Genomic DNA, 27,694 nt, shown 5'->3' with positions numbered 1-27,694 from the left:
CACCACATTGCTATATTTGGATCCAGACGCTGGATATGGCGTACTTCTAAATCCACTAAATCTGAGCAGGGTCCAGGCAGTCTCTAGCTTCTCAGGTTCACTCCTAGAGTGCAGAATCCCAGTCTGGTACTCCTTCTCAGAAGTGGGACCTCCATGGTTCAGCTGCCATAGGCCCCGAGACCAGTACTGAACTCTCCAACGCTCCATAGTAGACTAAGCACACACTTTCCCAGAGTTCCATTCTACTCTGATTTACAATTTAACCCCTCAAAGGAAATCAACTTCCTACACACAGTCACTGTCTCTGCTTTCTCTATGAATAAAGAGATCCATTCAAAACCTCCTTCCAGTGTCCTCACCACTCGAAGAGCCCTTTGGGTTTTTGGCCAGTCCTTCCAGAGTCCCAAGATCCTTTTCCTCCTGCTCAGCCTTCAAGTTCTCTCTCTCTCTCTCTGCCCCTGTAGCAAGCTTACTCCAGCTTGTTCAGGTCCAGTAGTCAAATGGTTGCCGTAGCTCAGAAAGCATGTATATATATTTTTTTAACAGCAGACTCTTAATTTGTTCTCCTCCTCTGCTGCGGAATTTCCACTATTCCAACTCCCAACCCTACAGACAACCTGGGAGAACTAGCTTCCTTTAGCTTGGCCAATCTCTTTAGCATATTTATTCTTTTACCAGTGCAAAGTCATTCCATGTCAACACTTCTCTGGTTGTCCTACAGCTGCTTCCAGACAGGGCATGACATGGTCCTTGAAAATGGCTGATTCAATACACACTGAAGGTTATACACAGAGTACATGAGTTCATAAAATCAATTGAAATTCATAAACTGTACATAGATTCCCAAACCATCACAACAACAAAAACTAACTAACTATAAGCCACCCTCCAATGATGGGGTAACACACAGAGCCTTGGCAAGTTTAATATGTCTACTTGCATTGGAACAGAGCAGCAAGGCCTCACGGAACATCTACAGATACCTGAAGTGACAGCTGGACATCAGAGCCACATTCACTTGAGTTTTATTCCGAAATGTTAAGAGATGTGTAAAATTTTCAAAGGCACCGAAGTGACTTAGGAGCTTAAGTGCCTATTAAAATCAATGGAAACTTAGGAGAATAAGTCACTTCGGTGCTTTTGAAAATTATGCCCGATGTGGCTAAAAATAGTATTTATGGGATAATATTTAGAATAAACAGGAGAGAGATCTCTCTCCTGAGATGTGAAACCTAAAACAAAGAAAGAACTCAAGCATAACTGGAAAAGTTCATGCCCCCTTAGGACCTTAACTCCTCTGTTCATAACTAGGGCCCTACCAAATTCATGGCTATGAAAAACGCATCACAGACCATGAAATCTGGCTATTGCAAAGGGGGTCAATGTATTGCCACGCTTACTTCTGCACTGCCTGCAAAGCTGGGCTCCTGGCCAGCAGCCGCTGCTCTCTAGCTGCCCAGCTCTGAAGGCAGACTGCCACCAGCAGCATCACAGAAGTAAGGGTGAGAATATCATGACACCCCATACTAGCTTTGCGATACCCTCCCACCACATACAGCTACATTTTGGGTAAGGACACCCACAATTACAACACCATGAAATTTCAGATTTAAATACACCTCCACCCAGATATAACGCTGTCCTCGGGAGTCAAAAAATCTTACCGCATTATAGGTGAAACCGCGTTATATCGAACTTGCTTTGATCTGCCGGAGCGCGCAGCTCCGCCCCCCCAGAGCACTGCTTTACCGCGTTATATCCGAATTCATATTATTCCGAGTCGCATTATATCGGGGTAGAGGTGTATATGAAACCATGAAATTTAAGATTTTTAAAATCCTATAACCATGAAATTTACCCAAAAGGACCATGAATTTGGTAGGGCCCTATTCAGATAATCACTTTAGATAATCACTGACATATGGTTCTATCCTGAGATGTGACTATGTAAAAACAGGAACTTCCTACCCCACTGATCTCTTCCTTGTCTGTATTCAAACTCAGATCTGCTGGTGATAGTGACTACCAACCACGTTTACTACTTTTTTTACTCATTTTAGGACAATGGTCTGTCAGTGGCTGGGATCAAACCTGGCACCTCTGAAGCTTAATACATGAACCTCTACTACCTGAGCTAAGGCAGCTCTCTTAAATAAGGCTGTCCCGTGCTCATCAATTGATAGCTGGTCTAGTCACCACTAGAGGGGGGAAGACTGCCACATCAAACAAGCATGGATTACATATACATCCTGAGCTTTAGAGATGCCCCAGTTGAAATCCTGGACAAACCCTGCCCCCCAATGCTGAGAGACTCTAGATGTCAGCATCTGGGATAAACCCTGGGACCTCTGGATTGTAAAACAGGAGTTATGATCTTTAAATCTGCCTGAGCCAAGAAACACTTCTCTCTTAGCCAAGCCTGTAGTAGGTCATCAATCTCCAGCTGGTCTAATCACCCCTAGAACAGGACAGAGTGCCAAACCAAGCAGGCATAGGTTACATAGGCAGTTAAGAGGACATGTGAGATGTATTGTGCACCACCAGAATTGCTTGCTAAGCTTCAATAACTTACACCTGTACAAACCCACTGAAAATAAATCACACAGGTTTTCTTGAATTCCTAATTGGGACTGCAGAACCTTATCTCCAGCCATTCATGAGAAGACAGCTGGTCTTTTCAGAGTCCAGGTTCAGTTTTCAAGAGTAGTAGTTAGAAAACCTATTTTTACTTGTAAGAAAAGCACATTACAGATTGAAATCCACGAGTGATGAACATGCAACCCTACAATGCCATTTTTACAGAATCAAATTTCACAGTAGAGCTGTACAGCTTATATAAACATCAGCTAACAAGCGTGTGGCTTCATCTCTCCATGTGCACACCCATCTACCAGAAATGAAGCAGTATTGGGACAACGGGAAGCCTCCCTTGCTGCAGACCGTAGAAAGAAGATGAGAGTTACTGGGGTAGTCATTTTTTCCCTTTGCTGGAGGTAGATGAATGAGAGAGTAGTTTCGGCTTGGCAATTAAGCCCAAGCATAAAAATCATCTGGCTGGCTTAAAAATCATAGTGTGGGATGACAACACAGCATACTAACTTTCGTTTTTTCTGCACCTGCATTAGCACAGACAGGCTGCAGCCCCATGTAGACAGCCTTCCCTTTTGATTCCCTGGCTTTTAAAAATGGGAGTGTTTGAGTGAGTTTTGATAGCTGTGATTGTTCTATAATGTTTTATTCTCAATACTCGGTATATACATTCTTCAGCTAGTTCATTTTTAAATCACTTTAGCAGTTAAACTGTCACACTTATGCACAATCTGACACCTTGGAGTCATAGTTTGAATATTTCAGTTCTATTACTTTTAATTCTGTGCCAGTTAATCATATTTTATTTAAGGCAAAATGTTAATCTTCTGATCTTAAAAATCATAGTACTTTACCTTTTTATGGCTGCATATTAAAATAAGGATACTTGCCAATTACCTAGAGCCCTTTTTCCAGGATTAAAATGATAAATTGACAACAGGTCAGCTCAGAATCTCTGCAGTTCTACAGTCTCTTTTGCATGCTGCAAATGCCCTCTTCACACTTCCCAGTACTCTAGCTGAAACTAACAGCTAAACTTGTCAATGTACAGCCCACTTGGTAGGATGATCTGACTTTAATTCTGGAACCAAAGCTTAAACAGAAGTATCTGGGCTCCAAAGAGCCAGCTCTAATAAACCGGCTGCAACTGTTAGCTCAAAAGAGTAGTTACTTGATTTGCAGCTCAGAATCGGAGGTTCTTTGGAAGTCTATTTTGAGGATAGTGTGAAAAGAACAGAACTGAAGTGGATTAGTATTTTGGGTTTTCTTTTTTTTTTTTTCCTAACTGTACTTTTATGCTGCCAAAAAACAGTTGCCACAGTACTTAGCATGGTTGGAGTGCTCAGATCCCTTTACAGAATCAGGGCCTATATTGCGAGCACTTCCAGAAAGGGCTCTTGTCTCCATGCTTGTCTGCAAAGCAACCAGCAAGTTATTCACTGTATATAAATAATAGACTCTCTCACAAGTCCAGAACCAATCAGTGTATGTCACCCACTATAACCATCATAGTTTGCCCACATGGCTCCTTACACATAAAATACCTCTTCCCTTCCAGTTCACCAACCCACCACCCCATCGGTGTTCAGTTCCTTCCTTGAGAAACACTTCTTCCACAATATCCACAAGAAGGGAGACTGTTCTGTATAAAAAACAAGGATAAGGACAAATCTGTTTGATGTATTCTCTTTTGATCTTCCCTGGATCCTAGCTTTTTTGTTTGAGTTTTTGGGGGCTGTGGAATTTCTTTGCGTGTGTACTGTATAGGGCCTAGCACATGATTTGTTAAGAACCAGCACTGAATAAGAATAATATACAAATATTAATCATCACTGTGCCCTGGAAAGTAGGTAATACTATCCACATCTGTGGAAGAAGGAAGTGAATTAAATTGCCCAGTGTCACACCAATAACTTAGTGACACAGCTTGAAATGGAACTCAGGAGTTGCTAGTTCCCACTCCTATGCTCATTCCATGACGCCACACTGCCTCCTAGCAATACCCTGCATAGCTGGATGCTTATTTGTTCCTATCAGCATAACTAAACACTATGGCTGTACCAAAGAGCACCTGCCATCATCTTTCAGAAGCCTGATTTCTAGACCCACAGTCAGTGCAGAGGTAGAGGAAGGGAGTTCAGAAGGAACAAATATGGAGTGTTTTGTTTTGTTTTTAAAAGAGTAAAATAAAAAGAGTGATCTTTTACTCTGAAACGCCCCTCTCATCATTTAGTTATTATTGGCACTAGCCTGCCTACACTGTTATCTTCGCCTGCTTTTACTGTCTTAACTTTGGGCTTGACCCAATGCTCTTTGGAGCAGGAACTTTTCTTGTGTAAACATGTGACACCAATAATGGAATACAGAATAAAGGGTAATTTTAATTAGCCACAGCCCTTAAACTGGTGATTTCACCGACACCTACAGGATTATGACAACTTTGTGTTTTAAAAAAAAACCTAACAAATTGATGAGAGGATGCCGTGGACATTTCAGTTGTCTGGTCTTCTCTCCAGAAACTGACATCGTCTCCAATTCTGCAGCCTCTGTTCAATGGTGGTCAATTATTAAGAAAGTAAATCCAAGGCCTGGTGAAGTTTGTTTAAATTGATAACTTGCTTTATACATCAAAGGTGAGTTGATATACGAAGTAGTCCCCTTCGTGGGTACTATCTCCTCCATGAGGAAAATGCAATTCCCCACCCTAAGTAAGGTATTTGTAAAAACATTTTAGAGTGACTGCTAAGGTTGAGAATGAAGTTTTACTTCATACAGCTATTTAGAGTGAGACAAACTATATCTAAAAAGTGCAGATATGCTTTTTTTTATTTCCTTTGCACTTCAGGGAAGGGGGAGGGAAAAGCATCTCTGATTTGTATATTAAAGCACAAGCATCTGTCCTACTGATGATATTCTAGGGAAGCACATTAGCATAAAATTTAACGATGTCAAATAAGTGGATGTGAAATAGGGACTGCGTAAAGACACTATTTCCAAGCCTGACAGAAACATCACTGTTTAGAAATGCAAATGAAACCATTATGTTCAATAATTATATGAAAATATGAACAGTTCAGCATGTTTTCCAGCCCTGATGGCAGTTAATGGGATGTACGCTTATGTAAATAACTACTATTAAAGCTAATGCTGAAAAAAACTAATAAATTCATACTAAAGCAACTGATTTAGTACGCTTTTAAACCCCAGCAGTGCTCACTTATTAGAAAGGAGTGCATTCTTATGTTTAGAACTCATTACTGTTACAAGTCACTGCAACTCCATCAATTACCATGCATTAATGAAAATGGGACACATACAAAAAAAATTATTGCCTCTCAGCGGTTTTCTTTAAAGACAAAATATAGGGGTATTACCATCATGGGGCCTTGAGGGGAACTTATCAGCAACGTAATCTTTATTATTACAACTGTACTCCTTGTGCTATAACCTTGGGGGATTTTTTTGTCCCAAGAAGGGCTAACCTTATGTAAAACTTTTGACATATTTACAATGCAAGCAGCTGTGTTACCACCGATAAAAAAAGATTTTCACTATTAAAAAGGCATTTTTAAAAACTGAAATTTGCTCTAGTATGTTAGTTGAAAAACACGGACATGGAAAGAAAAATTATTATTTTCGAAGCCAAAACATGAAGGTGTAATGAAAACAGAATTAAGAGGCAAGGGCACAGATGGTAGAGTTCTGAGATACTCTTCTGCCTGGGTAAATTCCACCCAGAGTTTTATATTTATACTTTTAATGACCTCCTGGAGAACACTGGAACTAAGACTTCTCAGGAACACGGTGTATTTTTCTTTGGTTGGTTGCTCTATTTCCCTAATGTTTTTCAAAAAGTTGTTGACTTTCTTGTTCAAAACACCACAATTTTAGCGGGAAACAAAGTAATGTCAGCATAGCAAGGGGTAAGCTATAGAACCCCTCTGGAAATTAAAAGCCGAGATTTATCCAGTGTCTAACATTTCACAATTATCCCCTCTTTGTTTTCCAAGCATCCTCAGAAAACTAGATATTCTGGCACCCACTAGACGGTAATAAGCACATCAAAGCTGGAAATGTCTTCCCATTAGTTTGTATTGCCTCTCGCTATTTAAAATTAAGGCCAGACACTGAACAAGATCCCAGCCCTACAAATTATTGTATGTGAAAGGACTGCTGCACCCACGCAGAGCCCCACTGAAATCAAATGGTGCTTTATGCTAGCAGAGCAATTCATCTGTGTTCAAAGCTGCATTCTAGTACCAAAGGTGGCTGTACAAGCTATGGATCTCTCACCATAAGTGCAAAGTCAACAAGACTACAGACTGAATCCTACACTGTAGAAAGAGAAAAGAAAACTTGGTAAATTAAGTTAGTACGCAGCAAGGTGGGGTGTAAATCTACAGCACACTAGCTTGCCGTATGGACCTTCAAAGAGTGGTAGGTCAAAGCATACTACAGATCTTTTAGTACATGGTAGCAGGGTCCACAGTTGCACAACAAACTAGAGCATTGTAGATTTACACCCAAGTTTAGTGTGCTTAAAATCGCCATATACACAAGCCCTTATTCTTTTCATCTGGCATGAGCTAACAGGGAACAAGATTATCCTTGAGTACAGGCAGATCACACAGTCCACTCGATCAAAGTTAAATAAATATTACAATTCATTTCAGACAATGTTCTCTCCACTGTAAAGACAGAGAGAGGCGGTTCCTGTCCTGAGGAACTTACAATTTAAAAGACAAAAGACCAGACAAGAAGGCACTGAGAGAGACCAAGAGGATGACAGCATACAATAGCAAACTAATTTGTTCACCCCGTAAGGCTAACACGCACGGTAACAATTACGATCACTATGACAAATGTTGGGGAAAAAACAGATCTCATTGCTTTCACTGAACCCCTCTGTCCTAAGGGAGAGGGGGGAAGTGTTTTGTCATCTAGGCCATTAAAACTATTTCACAAGCAAAGGCCATTCTAAGGTTAAAAACAGTAAGACAAAATCGCTACTGATTAATAATAAAGCCATTCATTTTATTCTTCAAATCTAAAGTAATTACAAGCCAGAGTATGGCAAATGGATTTAGCTGAAGCCATTACGTCAGAAGACTCCTTTAAAGAAGAACAGTAATTTAAAACACTAAACTGAATAATGAACTCTCCTGAACAACAATTATTATGGGATTGATTTATTGAAAGTGCATTTAATCATGTAAGAAATGTTTAAACTTTCCAAAATAGTTCAGGGAGACTGCAACACCAATAGCAGAGTCAGCCTAGTGATCATTACAACTGAGGACCTAAAGCAGACCGGGAATTTATTGAGTTTGGAACAATAAAGTACGTCAATCTCTCTAAATCCACATTTCTAGTCAATTTGTTACAGTACAGACTTCAGCAATTAACAATCTCATGCTTCTATATGTCTGGTAGTCTATACGGTGCCACAGGACTCTTTGCTGCTTTTATCGATAGATGGGCGCACTCTAGATCTTGCTTTTGGTTCAGGATCAAAAATGGCTGGAGTAGGTGAATATTACACCTGTGCAAGATGCAACTCAGCTCCCAGCATGAAGACAGATTCCTGGTATCTCATCTGAAGAGTACTATACAGCCTGTGGGCTGCTACCAATGACTACAGGATGATGACTCATTGTCTTCAGCCATCGAAACAGTGGCTCAAACATAGTCTAGTGTCAGCCTCAAGGATCACCTTAATATACAAATGGCCTGAAATGTGTAAGAACTCTGGGGCCAATGTTAAAAAGCAAGCAGCAGTCATCATTTGCCAAGGCAGACTCCATGAAGTCTTATGCCATGGCTTTTGGGTGAGGGAGGGTTCCTCCTCCTGCATTGGAAGACAGCTAGCAAAACTGTCCCAAATATTTCAGTCTGAATCCCAAAGTCATCAGCTAGCTCAGTTTCTCTCTTCCCAAAACCATACCCTTACCCATAAATTTAAAAGGCAAATCACACAGACAAAATCTGTACCTGGAACATTAACAAAGCTCCCACAGATTTCAACAGGGTGTTTTTTGACTAAGGCTTTGAAATTTTACTCTAAACATTCTGATTTATACATAGTTAAAGCTGATAGTCAGACTTTAAACTCCCTGGTTAATCCTAAACATTGCAACACCAGTGACAGACAATGTGATCACCTTTTGTTCTAAAGCATTTATTTGCAGTCTATCAGCAAGAGGGGTTTAATTAAGACCAAACATTCAGCTTTAAATGAATTTACAGGCTTTGATATGTTTAAACACTTATTTTAATGTAGGTTGTGCCTGGTGTTAGTTTAGGAGTTCATAAAAATTTCAAAACGTATTATTTACCCAGTAGTCCTTGACTGATTCTTATATGTTTAACAAGTTCCTAAATACGTATAACAAGTTCCTAAATATATATATTATTTAACTGGTGCTGCCATTACAGTCTAGCATATAAATATTCAGGGACTTTTTAATACGCTGAGCTTTTATCCAATAGACCATAATGGTTGCTTGGAAATATTTACTAGTGGCAAGCCAATATCATCACTAAGGGAAGGACCTTCAAAGACTGAGGCACTATGAATGATAGAGAATGCGGAGTTACTAATTTGTCATTGTTTCTGCTCTCTCCTCCCCCTCCCCCTGCATCATCTTCTCCTCAAACACCTTATATCACTGTAGCATGTATCCATACATTAGAAAACAAGGAAACCAAAAAAAATATCAATCAGCACTGAACAGTATAAGCTATGGCTACTCGGTTCCCTTAAACTGAAAAACAGAAATGAGGGAAAAGTTATTAATTTCCAGTCATTCTGCAACAGTGGATTTGAACTTCAGTATTATTAAATCTAGACAAAGAGTAACAAAAACATTGACATCAGGTTTTTCTCTGAGATGCCTCTCTTTAAAGAATTTCTAATAACCAGTGGGGGAAATTCACTCTGAAGTGCTGAAAATGCATCCATTTATCAAATAAGCTCTGTAACATAGCTCAAAAAAGTGATTCATGTTAGGGTGAGGTCCAATATTAGAGATTTCTTTTGAATTCCGGACAGTTAAAGTTACAGCCAAAGGCCAAGATTTTCAAAAATTGATGCCTGAAGTTAGGTTTCTATCTCCTTATTTGATACATAAATAAGCAGCCTGACTTTCAGAAGTGCTGAATACCCAGCAGCCCCCAGTGAACTCCTGCAAAAACCAGTCCCTCCTCTGTTTCAGGTCTTTTCCTTCTTGCCTTTCATCTCTTTCCTGAAAGGCCAGACAGAGTGGGGGAAAAGAGACATGCAATAGAACTTAGGTACGAACTTTAGGAAGGAGAGATAGAGGGCATGACTGTCAGAGGCATGTGCAAACTTGCACAGCTTATTCGCATGTGCAGTTATCACAGCTGTGCACTCAAATAGGTAATTTCAAACAGTCATGTGCATCTCTGACCATTTCCTGTAGCAGTCACAGAGCATGCAAATTAGGAATGCAATTGCATGCACAAATATCTGATAACTAGGCCCCAAAACACAAACAAATTATGTGGGTTGGCAGAGGCTTCTGTGTAAGGGCTCCATCTTTATTATCCTCTGTTTCTTGGTTGGCAGCAACGCACAATTCTCTATATGGGATCATCCGAAACAGGGCTGGGGAAATGGAGGATAAAAGTCAATTTATTTTCCTTTTATCTTAAAAACGAAGGCAGAATCTATGAGATTTAGAGAAGCACAACACAGGGTGGGATCAGAAAATCCTCAACACCGATTCTTGCTCTTCCCACCAACTAAGTGAATGGCATTGAGCAAGTCACTTAACTTCTTTAGGATGTTCCTTTGCAAAATTGCTAATCCTACATTCCGGAGGTGTTGGGCAGATAATTTAGTGCTTTTCACACGAGAGCCATAGAAATGCATAGTTTTGTGATTATATTAGAAACCTATTTCGTTAAAGGTTTTTCAGATGATACCACATAAGAAGTGAATCTATTCATCCTTTGAGCAAGTTAATATTGTAGAATCTCACCTTTCCTAAAAGAATGTTTCTATAACAATGTAATACTGATAGTAAAATACTTGTTAAACTTTTGTGAAACCAGTCAGTAAAAAAAAATAGCCTTAAGCAGTTAGTGTTAAAAACCATACACACACACAGCACTAGAGAGAAGTCTTAGATTAGCTGAATTAATATTGACAAGGATTTGTTATGTAAACTTGACTGCTGCTTCAAATCAACAGATCATGTTCTGACATAATTTGAGAGATGTAAAAAAATCCAGGTACACTCCCAATGTAAAAAATGTAACAGAGGTCTCTAGGGTTGATGGGCAAAAAATATTTTAAATAAAGGAGAAATGGAAAGGAGTAATTCAGTCTGGAAACCTGGCATCCACTAAGAAACCATTTTTTTCCTCCAAACACTGATCATTTTAGCAGGGAATAAGAGTTATTGTCAAACAAATTTTCTTCCTACAGTCTAGAACCAGAAGAAGTTTCATTATACAAAGGTTCTTCCTCATCCCCCCCCACCCCCACAATTGAGGAATGTTGATTCCAATCCTCACCCTCACAAAAATCTTGAAGTTGGTTTGCCTCCACGTTTATGCCTTAGCATCATGAGAAGAAAAAGCAAATTTTATCTGCTGCAGCTGAGCCAGCAGGAGAGGCCACAGAGCAACAAACATTGGTTTAATAAGTCTTGCAATAATAGTGCCACTTATTTCTTAATGACAGAATTATTATTGTACATTTTTCAAAGGTGCGCATCGCTATAGGAGAAATAGTAGTCTTTAAAAAGATATTTATAATACAGAGGCTATCTCCCCAGTGTCTGGAAGTAGGTCATATTTGGGCCCTAAATTACTGATAGCAAGTATCTGCTTCATAGGACTTGAACATTTATCAGACTTCTATCTAAAAGATTACAACCAAGTCTCAAAGATCAGGGGAGAGGAAATGTTCCCCAACTGGGCCAGGAGCAGTGTCTTAGTGGGGAAATGAGGCCACCTCCTCCCCAGCTTTTGGAAGGAAAAGAAAGAAAGAGAGTTTGGCAAAGCTATAAGCAACTGAAAGGAGGGTTTAATAATGGGTAGTGCCAGACCACCTTAAAAATAGGTGGTGCTACCAGCCCTGACTACAATATTTGCCCTCTTATGATTGCGAACTTTATGTCTTACTCTGCCAATGATTCAGAGAGAGAACTGGGCAGGGCTGTCATCTGTTCAATTTTATTCACCAATGGAAAGTACTCAACTGAAATGTGTTTTCAAGCCTTGGCCACTAAGTACACCTCTACCTCGATATAATGCTGTCCTCGGGAGCCAAAAAATCTTACCGCGTTATAGGTGAAACCGCATTATATTGAACTTGCTTTGATCCACTGGAGTGTGCAGCCCCGCCCCCCCCCGGAGCACTGCTTTACCGTGTTATATCCGAATTCGTGTTATATCGGGTCGCGTTATATCAAGGTACCGGTGTATGTAGAAAAAGCTTTTAGTCTCATGTTTTCAAAGGTTTTGATTTGTATAGTTCTCTAACCAAATAGTAGTGATCAGTCATGAGATTGGTTCGAACCAGATTCTAATAAAGACATAAGTCCATTTCTCCCTATTCTGAGAAACTGCTCAAAACTCAATACAAAATTCTGTGTAACTCACTAATTCTGTGTAATTCAGTGTGAATTCCCCTTCAGCTTCTTGCATACAATCCTGAGTCAAAATAGAATCTGGCTCATTTACGCACCAGTGCTCGGACAGCCTGGTCCTCCAGAACTCCCTCTGAACTTCTACACCTTAGAATTGAGCCATTTAGTACACAGTAAAGTGCATCCTCATTGAACTAGTTATTGATTCTAAGAAAATAAAGACATTTCTCTATAAAGAGAAAGCCAAGATAATGTATAAGTTCCACAGTAGTTTCTTTCTGATATTCAAATTAACCCCAGGGAAGGCTGAAACTAGGTTTGATATTTGCCTCTAACAGACTAGAGAGATTAGCTTGCTATTGTAGGGCACTTCTAAGTGCTCAGCTGAATACAATGGTTTGTTAGTACAGGGTTAATTACATTAAGTTTTCTAAAAAAGAACAAGGTAGGTCAAATTTTGAGCCTACCAGCCTTCAGAGGTTCTCTTTAAATTATTATATTACTGGTATCATCTATGCAAATAAATTCCCCGTGCATTTGAACAGAACTTGAAGTGGTATCGCTTTACTTGTCAAATAACAAGAATTTGTATTCAACTTCAGTAAGTCTTTTATACAGCTCCTAGGCACTGGAACAGACTTCAAGAGGTATGAAATTAACTGATCGGAGTTATGTGGAAGATTTTAAATCATTCATGTATGATGGATAACTGTTCCCATAGTTAAAATTATATTGTTTTAAATTATATCCTTGTTTTATGTTCATAGGTTTTATAGTTTTATATAGTGTAAAACTGCATGTATTAACAGTCTGCCATCTTTGCCAGACTTCTCCTGGAAAAGATGTTTATGATTGAACAATCCATTTCTGATAAAGGTTTTTTTTTTTAAAAAAAAAAGGGGTGGGGGGTTATATTTCCTTCCCAATGACTAAAAGTCATTAGCATTAATGGAAGTTACATGTACATAATCACCAATATAGGTAATATTCCCCCAGAGCGTGAATCTCACTTAAATTCATAAGCACATTAAGACCCAAGAACTAGAACACTATCACAAAATCCTGACCCTACTGAAATCAGTGCAAAAGTACAAACCGTGGTCCCACTGAAGCCAAGTCTGAAGTTAGAATAGTCTTTGCAAATTTGTTGTATTTTGTGGCACAAACACGTGTCTTGATCTTTCTCAGCAGCTACATCAGAGTCAGCAAATCTTGTCAGCCTGTATGTCATTCAGCAGTACAGAGAACAGTCTCTTTTATCAAAATTAATGCCACTGTATTAATCAAACCCTCTCCTTTGTTCCCTGTTGGGATTGTTCGTTAGCCTTCTGAAGGTTTAAAGTAGAAAGGCAGACGTGTAAGAACGAGGATTTGGGCGATGGAATACAAGACAGGCCAAGGCTCCAACGTATTTCAGAGGTCTCCTGTATGCTCAATCTAGTTATAAACCAAGGCCCTGATCCTGCAATCTGATCCATGCAGGCGGACCCCAGTGCCCGGATCTGTGCAGATCACAGTCCAGCATTGGGACCCAAATGGGTTTTTTCAATTTTTAATATAGGTCTAAACTGCATAATTTGGATCCATTACTCTTTTTTTTAAATGTTTGGTTCCATTAATACTGCTTTGAGAACCTCTGCCAGTACGAGCTGGCCAAACCCCTGATCTTAAGGTTTATTTTATTTTAATGCCTTCAGTGTAAATTCGGTCTCTGGACACTGAAAGTAGTGGAAAGTCATATGAAAGGAGCTTTAGCCCTCAATTATAACCCTCTAACAGGATTAAGTGAAAAAAAAAACTATAACCATCTTTTAATGTATAAACTCCTTATTGTTGTTTGTAGTTGACAAATATCTATTTCATAGCAAAATAACATCACAGGAACAGCTGGATGGCAGTTTCAAGCTCAAACGAACAAGCAGCACATGCTGACAAGTCATCTCTGATTGCTTTTGAATGGCAGCACATGCAGATTTATTCCCTGCTATAAATTAGAACAATTATTTCTCTGCAGTTCACTTGTTATTTCAGACAGTGAATCCCACCACACATTGTGTTTTTTTTTAAAGGATATCTTCCCTTTCCTTGATGATAAGTTCATTCTGCTCCTCTAGTTGTCTGATCTTCTTCTCAAATGACTCCTGTTCTGCTCTCAGTCGCTCCTCTGTCTCTTCCTTTTCCTCACTTACCCTGAAACAATTAGAGAGAGACCAATGGCCCTGTCAGAGCAAAATAAAATACATGACCACGACCACAGTGCCTAATTTCCAATCTTTCCAGGGAAACTTTATCCGTCACCAATCCACCTCCTCCGCCCGTAACCAATTTAGGCCTCCATCGGGCAATTTCCCCCAACTTTGAAGTGAAATATACATGTGACTTTATACAAGAAAACTTTTCAAGTAGGTTAGTCTCATGGAGGGGCGGGGAAGAGGGCTGCATGTAAACTACCAAGCAAGGACCCAAAGCTTTGTGCAATTAGATCTGTGCAGACTGACCCTTGTGGCAGTAATGAAGCCATACTGAGGTGCATCCAAGAGTAAAGAGCCTACCCATACAGATCCAGTTGTAGGATCAGGGCCCAAGACAGAAAGAGTTTAAGAACATATTTCCATTTCCAATCTTACAAGCAAAACATTGTTTGTTTGCACATCTTTTCACCAAATAAAAAGTTTTATAGACACCAGATTTTCTTCTGTCAAATGCTTAGGTATTAATACATGAGCAATTGCTTTTGTCTTGGCCCCGAGGCCTTGTATGTTGTTGCTTGGTATAAATAACTGGACAGCAATTAAAACATGACAACATAAGCAAGGTTTGCAATGATACTTTATTTTTCATTTCAAAGCGAACTCCAAAGAGAAGGGGAAAACACCCAAATTATTCTGGCATCATGTAGGTTGAAGATTATTACCTACAGACTATCCCCAAACAACTACCGATGCTAAAAATGTGGCTTGGAACCCTTGGCTCTGTAAAAGCTCTCCAAAAAATGCTATTTGCTTTAGACGGATAAACAACATAAATAATGCTCTTCACTTCTGTTGTTCCTTTCGCTGAAGGATCTCAAAGTGTTTTACCAATGTTCCGACCCACAGCTGCCATGAGGAAGATAACGGGATCGAATCACAATGTGTAGAAAGGCCAAGAAACTGACCACGTTTCAGCTTACTTTACTTGGAGGAGGTGGTTTTGGGGCAAGAAGGAGGGCCTGTTCCTTGGGACATAGGTTGCCAGACTCACTGATGTCCCAAGATCTTCAGGGAAATCAGGAACAGGCTCTGTCATCCATGTAGCACCCTAACTCACCAATATGGGGCGTGAAGGTATTTCAACATTTCAGGGAGCAGCCACAAAAATGTTGATTGGGTCAGCATTCTCCAATACAGGAAAATCCACAGTGGGAGTAAGGCAGAATGCCATGGCCAGGAGACACCTGCCAGGCTCCAACCCCCCATCTTAACTATAGCTCAAACAAAGATTGTACAGAATGAAAAGTAGCTACCTGACAGGGCTGATGCTAAAGCTCAAATCCCTGCTCTCCAAACCCAAGGCCAGAAAATAAAAGTATAAGGGGATGATTTGACCGTGTACGTACACCACCTTGACAGTGGGGCAATCTGAGGCTCCAGAGCTAACCATTAAGTGCAGTTTTTTATATCATACATAGCAAGAGATGACTGTGGTGTCAAACCATTCCAGCAACAAAGGGCCTATGCCCATTTTCTTGTCCTACACAATTCTACACAGTGATGGTGTTCACCAATCTAGATCCACCACAAGACTGGTTCACGTGGGGGATGCACACAGCAGAGGAGGAATGCAGTGAATGTGGAGAAAGCTACATGACCCTGAATCCACCCCCAGGTCCCATTAATATTTGTTCCTATGGCTGTGAATAAGTCAACATATGTCTGTCATCCAACCCTGCTCCCACAGAGAGCTCTAATGCAACTAGCTACAGGAGCAGCAAACATCACTTTAGGCTCAGGCTTTTGCAGCTCACCAGTATTAGCTTCTTCTTTCTGAACCTACAGCACTCATTTCAGCTGCAGTACCACACATGGCCTAGCTCCATACAGCCAGTAGTAGATAGCTACCTGCTCCGTGGAGTGCCTGCACTCCACGGAGCAGGTAGCTTTCTGGCAAGTAGGAAACAGGGAGGAGGAACCACAAAGCAAGAGAGGAGAAGAGAACAAACAATAGAAAGGAAAGCAATTATACACACAAATGGGGGGGAGAGCAGAAAAGGTGATGAAAAAAGGAACAGAAGAGAAAAAAGGTGACAGCACTTGCAATGGGGGGGGGACATAAAGGACGATGATCATCTGCTAATTGCCAGGGTGATGCTATACCAAAAAAAGGTTGGACCAACTGATGTGAGCACAGGGCCACACTAATTTACAACAGAAGTATTCAAACTGGACAACGCATTAGAAAATGCACTGTAGGGAATGATTCTGTAGAGGCCAAAGAGGGTAGGAACCAAATCTAATGGGTTTTGCCCATCTCTACATTCTGTGCTTTTTTTATTTGTATTGTCTGCATCATGTTCACGTGCTGCACTGCACTTTGTATTTAACACACAGCACAATGCACAGGCAGTTCAGTCGTGCTCTTTGATACACGTTGCCACGTATCTTGTGCATTAAATGACAGAGCAGTAAGCGATGTCACAAGATACGTGTCAGTATATGCTTATGTACCACAAAGCAAGGACAGTCCATAAAGAGCACATTAGATACAGAAGACATTATTACTCACCAGAGGTAGCAAAAGGAAGTCAAGGAAAAGGAATACAAGTGCTCTGTCAGATTATGCTGGATTTATGTCACATCCTGTACAAGGCTCAATGAGATTATTATTTACTTATTGTACTGCCTTCCCTTGGAAATAACAAATGGTTTTTATTGGTATTAGGAAGGACTTTGCTGCCAAACTAAAAAAACTTTATTTGGTTTGTAGTGTTTTGAAATAGGATTTTCGCCAGTCTTTTCTTCTTACTGGGGTCAGAAAGACAGCTGAACCTGCAAAGGGCAACAACACTTCTATCATCCCACCTCCTAATATACATAGCTTCTGGACTCTGTTACCATTGTTCATACGAGAAAATGCATTATTACTGGCTGAGAACAAAGACAATATACCAATAAAACAATTTCAAAGCTTACTGCTACAACTGCAATCTATCTTCTTGTGCAATTTACATTCAAACCCCTTGGCACAGGATTCAAAAAACCTTTGCTCAAGATACCTGTTAAATTTAGCTCAGAGTTGGTAACGTTACCAACTATATACGGTCCTGCATATTTTCTACTAAGGGTCTTGCAGAATGAAGGGGACCCTAAACCTTTGACTGCCAGAAGCTGGTTCTGAATGACTGAGTCCTCAGTCATCCAGTACCAGCTAGGCCCTGGAGTTTTTATAGCATGTTGGTGGGGTTGAGGAGCCCTCCAGGAAACAATCTATGAGAATTTAAGTCGTGTCTATTCATCACTTCTGTCAAACCCTCTTATCTTGTGCTAGGTCAGGAGGTACCTTTTGGAATGTGTTCACATGCTTACCCAGTGCCTAGTACTTCTTAGGAGTGCCGTATTTTAGCAATACTAGCAGTACCTTTGCTAAGTTCATGTACCAGACAGTAAACTTGTAAGCATCTGCTTTAATACATTGCCTGACTTTGGTTCACAGTCACAGGTCTTGCACCAAGCCCAGTGCTCCAGGCTTTCTTTCTCTCTACCACATATAGCAGGGGTAGGCAACCTATGGCACGCGTGCTAAAGGCGGCACGCAAGTTCATTTTCAGTGGCACTCACACTGCCTGGGTCCTGGCCACCGGTTCGGGGGGCTCTGCATTTTAATTAATTTTAAATGAAGCTTCTTAAACATTTTAAAAACCTTATTTACTTTACAAACAACAATAGTTTAGTTATATATTATAGACTTATAGAAAGAGACCTTCTAAAAACATTAAAATGTATTACTGGCACGCAAAACCTTAAATTAGAGTGAATAAATGAAGACTCGGCACACCACTTCTGAAAGGTTGCCAACCCCTGCCATATAGCATCTCTGGTTTTAGAGCCAAGATATCCATGCCCAACAACCCAATCCACATGCTTGGTGAACCACACGGAGAAAACAGATGAATATCTCAGACTCGGCTACTCTGTTTCCCCAGCTAGGAATCCTCATATCCCTTAATAAAGATGCAACAGGAGGAGGATTTCATCCTCAGGCTGTTCCTTAGCCCATAGGCACAGCAAACTCTCCATTCTGAGCTCCTTCACATTCATTGACTGGGGACATGAATTCCATTATACAGTATCTGCCGAGTCAGGCAAGGGCATTCTACATTCTGTGACAATGCTATGCACATACAGAAATCTTCTGTCACCCTTTTCAGGTGTGTATAGTAACGTACCTCCATTTGGATGCAGACACTTCAATCTCATTTTGAGACGGCCAAACGGCCTCTGGACACTCGTGTCTGGGGGCACTATACCAGTGCTCTGCCTTTAACTGAAGATTTAATAAAGAGTGAGGGGCTCGATTTTCTAGGGGTGCCCTCTGTCAACTGAGAGAAGACAAACAGAAAGATCAGGTACTTGTCTTCCCAGTGCTGTGAGGAGTAGGACTGCTAATGAATGAGTCTGCATGGTATATGCATCTTATTTGATACTTCTACTCACGCAAAATACAACTGAATTCCTTGGCTCCACACACAAACTGTGAGGGCAGGGAAGAAGAATTTGGGGGGGGGTGAGTGTAAAGACAGGAATCAGCAAATCTTGCTACCACAGCTGTGAACTACCGCTTGGTGTCACACGTATCATATTCCTAGTGAGGATGCTCCCTATTCATGGAAGCTGTCCATCCTGGGAGTCCTCAAAGGATACAACCCCCATCCACTATGCCAGACATTGAAGGAGAGTGGGCTCTGAAGACTCTTATATTAGTTGCAAAAACATGTTTTGGTCAAGTCTCTTGTGTGGCCACTCCCGCCACTCTCCTCAGGAAGTCCCAGAGGCAGTGTCGGACAGACAGCTGGCTGATGCCCGTGAGATCTCCAACTCCTTCCTCTAGAGGGATCCAGAGCAGCTGTGACCCTGTCAAGGAGTGAGAGGGTGTGGATCCTGTGTGTTGCTCTCTCCCCATCACTGCTCTGGGAAGCCTGCATGCAGGAAAGCCTGCATCAGTGTGAGGTCAAGGAACATCTTCCCTGGCTAATAGGTCCTGTGTGGAGAGTAATGGTTTAACTTGTTCCTGCTGGTATAGTCGTGCCACTTGCATCAGTAAGCCAGAAGCAGCTGCCTGAGTACATAGGAACCTCTGAGCAGCCAGCCCAATGATCATAGCACACTTGCACTGCTCAGTACACAAAGCACTCTGGTAACTTAGCTATGACTAACCCCAGCTCCGAAATTCCTCAAGGAATCAACAATGAGCAGAGCCCCAGCTGGAACATGGGGAAAAAAAGCCACACGGTGCCTGCAAAACCTTTTAAATGTCTAGCATCAGTCACTATGGACAGCAGAGTGATGAGTCCATCCAGATTCTCTAGTTACCGTGAAGAGGGCATTGGATGTATTTAAAAGGCACAGAAAGTACAGAAGATGTGACATAGCCGACAACAGACCAGTTTCATTTGGAACACCCAGTCCAGTTCATGTCCCTTCACCCTAAGATGTAAAAAAGTTTGGATAGGTTCAGAAAAAGACAAAGAGATGGCTAGGATTTACAAGTGACAGAAGAGTGCAAAAACTATATTATTTAGCTTCAAAAAGAAGATTAGAAGGGATCTGACTGAGTTCCTTCTTTCAACCCGGTCTTAAAATTCAATTTCATCAAGTCCCTAATTGCTAGTGTGTGGTCAACCCTTGAAATTCCCTGCAGCACAGGTCGGAAGCAAATACTGTAGCTGGAATTTTTCCAAAGGATAGGATAATATTATAGCTAACAACATTAGAAGTTAGTCAAACTAAGGTAAAAATAATCCTCTTCCATGTTTCAGTATATTAGCTAATCTTCAGCAGAGTCTGGAAGGAATACACACACACTACTCCTACAGGAAATCTACACCACTGCACATATGCAGAATTTATGTCCCCTACATATTTCTTTGCTTTCCCGCAGAAAAATGACTTTCTGATGGGGAAGCAAAAGGAAGCCACAAGAGGAGTCATGTGACCCTCACCAGCAGTATGTTTTGGGTGCCCAGGGCAGTCGGCAGAGAGATAAATCGCTGTGTGGCAGGGGGCGGGACTGGGGAAGACCCCGCTAGTGGCTCCTATCCTGTACTGGGCTCAGCTGCTAGTCCTGGCTGGGCTGGGGAGAACGGGACTTCCTCTTCCTGTGCACGGCATCCGGGGCCAGGTCAGACCCACCCCCAGATTTCTCCCCCAGCTGTAGGAAGCTCTGCAAACTCCCCTCCCCCATGCTTCCTGCACCCATAACTCAGCTGCAGGGGAAGAGATCACTGTACAGGGAGCTGCTCCCCCATCTGCCCAACCTCCGTGCATCCAGATCCCCTCATACTAGACCCTCCCACTGAGACTCACCCTCTCATTCACACTCAGAACCCCATGACAAACCCCATTCCCCCTGCACCACCCCGATGAGCCACCCGTCCCGGGAACCCCACCGTACCGAGACCCAACCAGCTGCACCTGGATCCCCACCCCACTGAGCCCCCCACACCCAGACAACTACTCTCACCTCGACCCCCCTGCAGAGCCCCATTGCAGCCAGAACCCCCCCAACAATCCCCTGTTTATCCAGATTCCCCCAGGATCCCTCCCTGAGCTGCCCGCACCCAGATTGTCCCACACAGAACCCTCTCAACTCACACCTGAATTCCCCCACGCTAAGCCCCTCAACACTTGGATCCTGCCTTGCTGAGCCTGCCTGCCCATACCGGGTGCACCTGTTTCTGAAGTAGGCCTAGTTCTTGCGCTGTGTCAGGGTTGGGTCCAGTCTCACTGCTGAGTCCGTGCCCCGGGGGGAGCTGCACAGTGATCTCCCACCTCTGTGCAGCCAGTGGCCTGTGCTCCCCAATGCCAAGCTGGAGCATCCACATTTATTTGAGAAATAAAATTTGCAGAATTTTGCAGATTTTTAAAATATTGTGTGCAGAGTTTTTAATTTTTTGGCACAGAATGCCCTCAGGAGTAACACACACGAACACTTTCCCACATACAAAATTGCAAGGGTAAAGAGATGAAGACAATCTCCAGTTGCTCCACCAGTCATAAACCATTGCAGAAAAGTCAAGATACCCAGTGAGATGGGTCAATAACTTGAGCTATTACAGCAAATCTTGGGTGAAATTCTGAACACTTGCATCAATGGAAGTTCTGCCACTGACTTCAGTATGGCCAGGATTTTATCCCTTCCTTCAGTTTGTCTTGAGATGGGCAGTTATTGACCAAACAATTTCCATCCATGATCCTGTGATAAACATGCAGAATTATTCTCAGCTACCATGACATTTCCATGCATACAGTGTGGCACAATCAGGACCTCTGAAGTTCTCTCTGGCCAAATGAGGTTTTTTATTTTATTATTATTATTAAGTATTATTATTGTTTACTGCAAATTCTATCTGGAAATTTTTCAGTATTTTGCTGGTTCTTTTGCTACTATCAAATATCAAATTATGGAGAGGTTTTTAAAAAAGCGAATGAGATGAGAGGCGTTAGAGTTTAACTTTCCTATCACTCTTGCAAAGGACTTTTAATTACATCCAATAAAAATATGATTAGGTTTAACAATAAAAGAGAACTAAATATAAAATAATAGTGTTCCACTAATTTTACCTTTCAAAATTAATGTTGCTGCACTTTCTATTTTTCTTCAGAGAAATGTCAGGCAGAAATATCAATCTATCCTCAGGGAAAAATCAAAGCATCGGAGACTTGAAAAGAATCCCGTGTTTAAATGAGTTAGTGCATTGGAATTCAGTTGGGAGCAGTGTATTTTGAGTAACAATGTAATAGAGGATTTTTTCATTATTAGATTATACACCTATACATCAAACACTGGGGCCAGCATCTAGAATAGCTACAACATTTGACAATTTGTAAGCAGGCTTCAGTGCAATCTAGTCTTCATTAGAGCCTTAACTAGACGTTCTAACACATGGAGTGGTTAAAAATAAAGAGTTGGAAATTTACTAAAAGACTGTATAGCAAAAAAGTTATTAGGAGGAAAGTATTCCAGTGGGTGATGAGAATAAACCAAGAGACAACATTCCTAGCTGCATCACTGATTTACTGGGTGACATCACTTCATCTCTATGCCTCAGTTTCTCCATCTGAGAAAATAAGGCTAATGATGCTTACTCACTATTGCAAAGCATTTTGAAATCGATGGTTAAAAACGGCTGAAGAAGTATTTTTATCATTTGTAGGGACATATACAAATGTTTAGGCAAAAATATGATTTCATATTTTGAACACCATTTTTCATCGCAAAGAATGCAAGAAATTTTACAAAGTGTTCTTTTCTTTGAGGAAAAAAAAAATAGAATACTATGAAAAAATGCCAGAAGCTCAGTGAGAACACACAACTGAAACATACAATTAGGTACGGAGCAGATTCCAGGATAAACTTTCAAAGTGGGGTTTGGTTTGGTTTTGTTTTTTCAATTGAAAAGAGTGTGACTTCTATAGTATTATGAAGTCTTTGACAGTGTAATTTGGATTTCCAAAAGAATGCATGCCCTATAATGAAGAGTGTGTAAAAAATGGTGCACTTGTTCAGTCAGGTAACTTATGCACATTTAGAGACCCACGCAGTATGTGTTTTAACCTGAAGTGTTAGTCGAGGGGATAAAATCTGCAGATTTTTTAAATTGTTTATTTAGAACCTGACTGTTCCCATTATAAAGTTTTATTTTTCCTAAATGAACTATCGATATTTCCATCTGACAGAAAAATAAGCTTCCTAGGGAAAGTCAAGTGCCTGGGATTCACTAGCCACAGACCTCTCCACTGAGCACACGTGGATGCTCAACAGCAAGTAAAGGGAGTATGATCGTCTCAGTATTATTCTTTAATATTCATGTTATGGTAGCAGCTTGAGGCTCAAATCAGGATTAAGGTGTAATGGTGTCTGGGGCAGTACAAACACATGGACCCTGCCCCAGAGAGCTTACACAGCAAAAAAATCTGATTTTTTGTTTTGTTTTGCCATTAAGAGCAAACAAGCAGGTACTCAATACAACTTTTTAAAGATTATAAGTATGCAATGCTGGTGATCATCACCAATTGCCTTTAATACATGGAAGAAACAAGGTACATCCTAAATTTCAGCGTAACGTAACGTTACAAAATGTTCTTTTCCTCCTTTTAAATGGAAACTAAAACAGGGTGACTCACTCAGTTCTTTCATTTCATTTTTCATCTTTGTGTGGTGAGGAGACTCAAATCTTTTTCAGTCACGGGGGGAGGGGGTTAAAACACGTAAGACGGGACAGATTGCTTATTTGCACTGTACAGTGATGGTCACATAAACACCACCCTATACCGGAAACCTACTGACTACTATACTTACCTACATGCCCCCAGCTTCCATCCAGGACACATCACACAATCCATTGTCTACAGCCAAGCCCTAAGATACAACCGCATTTCCTCCAATCCCTCAGACAGAGAAACACACTTACAAGATCTTTATTAAGTTCTTAAAACTACAGTACCCACCTGGGGAAGTGAAGAAACAGATTGACAGAGCGAGACAGGTACCCAGAAGTCACCTACTACAGGACAGGCCCAACAAAGAAAGTAACAGAACACCACTGGACATTACATACAGCCCCCAGCTAACACCTCTCCAGCACATCATCAACAATCTACAACCTATCCTGGAAAACAGTCCCTCGCTCTCACAGACCTTGGGAGACAGGCCAGTCCTCGCTTACAGACAGCCCCCCCAACCTGAAGCAAATACTCACCAGCAACTACACACTACACCACAGAAACACTAACCCAGGACCCAATACCTGTAACAAATCCCATTGCCTTCTCTGTCCCCATATCTTCTCTAGCGACACCATCAGAGGACCCAACCACATGAGCCACACCATCAGGGGCTCATTCACCTGCACATCTACTAATGTGATATATGCCATCATGTGCCAGCAATGCCCCTCTGCCATGTACATTGGCCAAACCAGGCAGTCTCTATGTAAAAGAATAAATGGACACAAATGAGACATCAGGAATGGTAACATACAAAAGCCAGTAGGAGAACACTTCAATCTCTCTGGACATTCTAGAACAGATTTAAAAGTAGCCATCCTGCAATGAGAAAACTTCAAAAACTGACTCCAAAGAGAAACTGCAGAGCTACAATTCATTTGCAAACTTTACACCTTTAATTTAACAAGCCTTTAATTTGGGCTTGAATGGGACTGGGAGTGGCTGGCTCAATACAAAACCAATTTTCCCTCTCTTGGTATTGACACCTCCTCCTCAATTATCGAGAGTGGAACACATCCACCCTGACTGAATTGACGTTGTCAACACTGGTTCTCCACTTGTAAGGTAACTCCTTTCTCTTCATGTGTCAGTATATTTATGCCTGCATCTGTAATTTTCACTCCATGCATCTGAAAAAGTGGGTTTTTTTTAATCCATGAAAGCTTATGCCCCTACCTCTAAATGTCAGAGGGGTAGCCGTGTTAGTCTGGATCTGTAAAAAGCAACAGAGAGTCCTGTGGCACCTTAAAGACTAACAGATTAGTTAATCTTAAAGGTGCCACAGGACTCTCTGTTGCTTTTTACCTCTAAATGGTAGTTCTCTTAAAACTTGGTCCACTGGCAGATGAGCACTGCAAAGTTTCATACCAGCAAAGTCTGTGATTTCAGAAGACAAAGGAAATAACTGAAAGAATCTAATATTTTCTTTTACACACAAGAGGAAAGAGCCCTTGTTGCAACTAAGGGCTTGGCTACACTTGCGAGTTACAGTGCATTAAAGGAGCACCAGGCGCACTAGCTCACGACCCATCCACACTGGCAAGGCACGTAGAGCGCTCTGACTCCGTGGCTAGAACGCTCCTGGTACTCCACCTCGGCGAGTGGAATAACATTTGATGCACCCCCGCTAGAGCGCCCCAGCGTCACTGTGAACGAGGTGTTGCATTACTGCACTCTGATCAGCCTCCAGAAACGTCCCATAATCCCCTTAAGTCAAGTGGCCACTCTTGTCATTGTTTTGAATCGCTGTAGGAATGCGGATATGCCCTTTGAAAGCTCCGTTTCTGACAGCTGGCATGCTTATCTGCTCCGAGACAAAGCAACCATTACTGTGGAATACTGTGAGAGAGAGAGAGAGAGAGAGGTGGGGGGGAGGGTCTGCTGCTGTCTGAACTTACAAGATAGCATGCTGACATGTTCTCAGCCCCCCCAAAAACCACTCTCTCTCCCCCACACATACACACAACATACTCCGTCACACTCCACCCCATTTGAAAAGCATGTTGCAGCCACTTGCATGCTGGGATAGCTATCACAACGCACTGCTCTCTGTGGCCCTTGCAAGAGCTGCTAATGTGGCCACGCCAGTGCACTGTCAGTGTGGACAGACTACAGCGCTTTCCCTACTGTGCGCTACAAAGGCTGGTTTAACTCAAAGCGCTCTACATCTGCAAGTATAGCCATGCCCTAAGGCCATGAACCTGTAACTAGCTCTGTGGGAACAGGTGCCTGCAATTTGCAGGATAAAGGCCTAATAGCTCAGTGCCGCCTATCATTTTTTTGGTCACGGGGGGTAAGGGAACATTACTGGGTCTCCTCTTGCTCAAGTCTCTTCCAGCAAGAGCAATCACTTTATGCTTATGTCTATTTAATAAAGATAAAGTTCTAAGATGTCTGGCATTAACTCAAAGAATGACTCTCCCTAAACATAATGCATTTTCAGGTGAAGCGTCTTCTCACCTGGCAAGTTCTTTAATTAAGTTGGCAATGCGTCTCTTGTCCTCGGGACATAAATCCTTTAAAGAAGCACTCTTCACTCCGCCTTCATTAGTGACCTGAAAAGTAAAATCTGCATTTTAAAATGCAATAGTTTATACACAAGTATTTCTGAAGCTATTAAAAATATTTCAGGATGTAATGGTTAGAAAAGGATGCTAAACAAACAGACTGGAAGCGCGGTGCCTATTTTTAACTTTAAGGGTAATTAACCATTGGAACAATTTACCACATTTTGTGGTGGATTCTTCTAAAAAAGACATGCTCTAATTCAACCACAAGTTACTGGGCTCAATGCAGGGTTTGCTGGGCGAAGTTCTCTGGCTCGTGTTATGCAGGAGATTCACCAGATAATCAAAATGTTTCCTGGTGGCCTACAAATCTAGGATTATATTTGTATTGTGACTGCAGGAACTCATTGTGTGGCTAAACAGAGGAGTCATAGAGAGCAACAGGAATGCAACATACAAGCAGTGATCAGGGCGATAACAGGATAGGAATCTTGTTAGCTCCATTGTGTTTTGTTTATTTAGAAACACACTAAACTGAGTTACCCCCACCCCACTAGCCAGTGTCAGTTCTTTTTTATTAGATTTAAAATCTACACTATACTCAACTGCTTCTCAACCACTGCCAATCCTGCCCCACAAACAAGATAATTTTTAAATCTAATCTACCATGCTTTCTTCTTCTTCTTTGAGCCAGTCCACTCCTATATTTCACCTAAATAAATGGATGCATTTGGTACCCATGTCCACTAGAGGGCGTACAGTTTATAGTTTAAAAGTCGATTCTTACAGTATCACTGTTATTGTCATTACATATAATTAGGCTTGGACAGATTAGACTATTATTGGTAAATGTTTATTTCACTGTGCATATACAAACCAGTGGAAAAATATTTCCATCAATGATCAACATTTACAGATAGGGAAGGAAAACATCATTTGAGAACATACAGTTTGATTTAAGGGTATCTACACCTCTACCCCGATATAACGCTGTCCTCGGGAGCCAAAAAATCTTACTGCGTTATAGGTGAAACCGTGTTATATCGAACTTCCTTTGACCCGCCAGAGTGCGCAGCCCCGCCCCCCCAGAGTGCTGCTTTACCGCGTTATATCTGAATTCATGTTATATCGGGTCACGTTATATCAGGGCAGAGGTGTACTTTGTATATTGACATGTGAGGTTGACACTTTGTTTTCACAATTATAAAACTTTCATTTTTTATTCTCAACATCTGCTGTCATTAAATAAGTATCGTCTTACCTGTACTTAATTTCCCACAACTGAATATTAAATTGTAAAAATCTAAATAAGTCCTTAAAAAGAGACAATATCCGTAAAAATTATATTAAAAAAAATTGAATTCTGCAAAGCCTACATATAATTGTGGATATTTCCATGGGTTCTTCCACTGAACTCTAAGTTTGGCCTTACTTAGTAAAAGAACAACTTTATACAGCTAATGATTTTATCCAAGGCCTGTGCCAGGCATTCTCA

The 27,694-nt window shown here is 41.2% G+C and overlaps 1 protein-coding gene across 7 annotated transcripts in view; it reads right to left on the bottom strand.

Annotated features, from left to right (window-relative positions):
* The window catches only part of KIAA1328 (KIAA1328 ortholog), a 262,488-nt gene that overhangs the window by 221,804 nt on the left and 12,990 nt on the right, over positions 1–27,694 (bottom strand). For all 7 annotated transcript variants that reach the window (XR_010602080.1, XR_006174509.2, XM_005296200.5 and 4 more), the window contains 2 exons: positions 26,153–26,247; positions 14,284–14,399 (listed from right to left, as the gene is read on the bottom strand). Coding sequence is in view for 5 of the 7 variants with exons in the window: in XM_005296200.5 (XP_005296257.2) it covers positions 14,284–14,399; positions 26,153–26,247 (211 nt within the window). In the remaining 2 variants the exon portion in view is untranslated. The remainder of the gene's footprint in view (positions 1–14,283; positions 14,400–26,152; positions 26,248–27,694) is intronic.

This window comes from Chrysemys picta, chromosome 6 (genome assembly GCF_011386835.1).
Source record: "Chrysemys picta bellii isolate R12L10 chromosome 6, ASM1138683v2, whole genome shotgun sequence".
Lineage (NCBI taxonomy): Eukaryota > Metazoa > Chordata > Testudines > Emydidae > Chrysemys > Chrysemys picta.
Note: the sequence above shows the minus strand (reverse complement) of the source record. Positions and strands in the feature narration are given on the sequence as shown.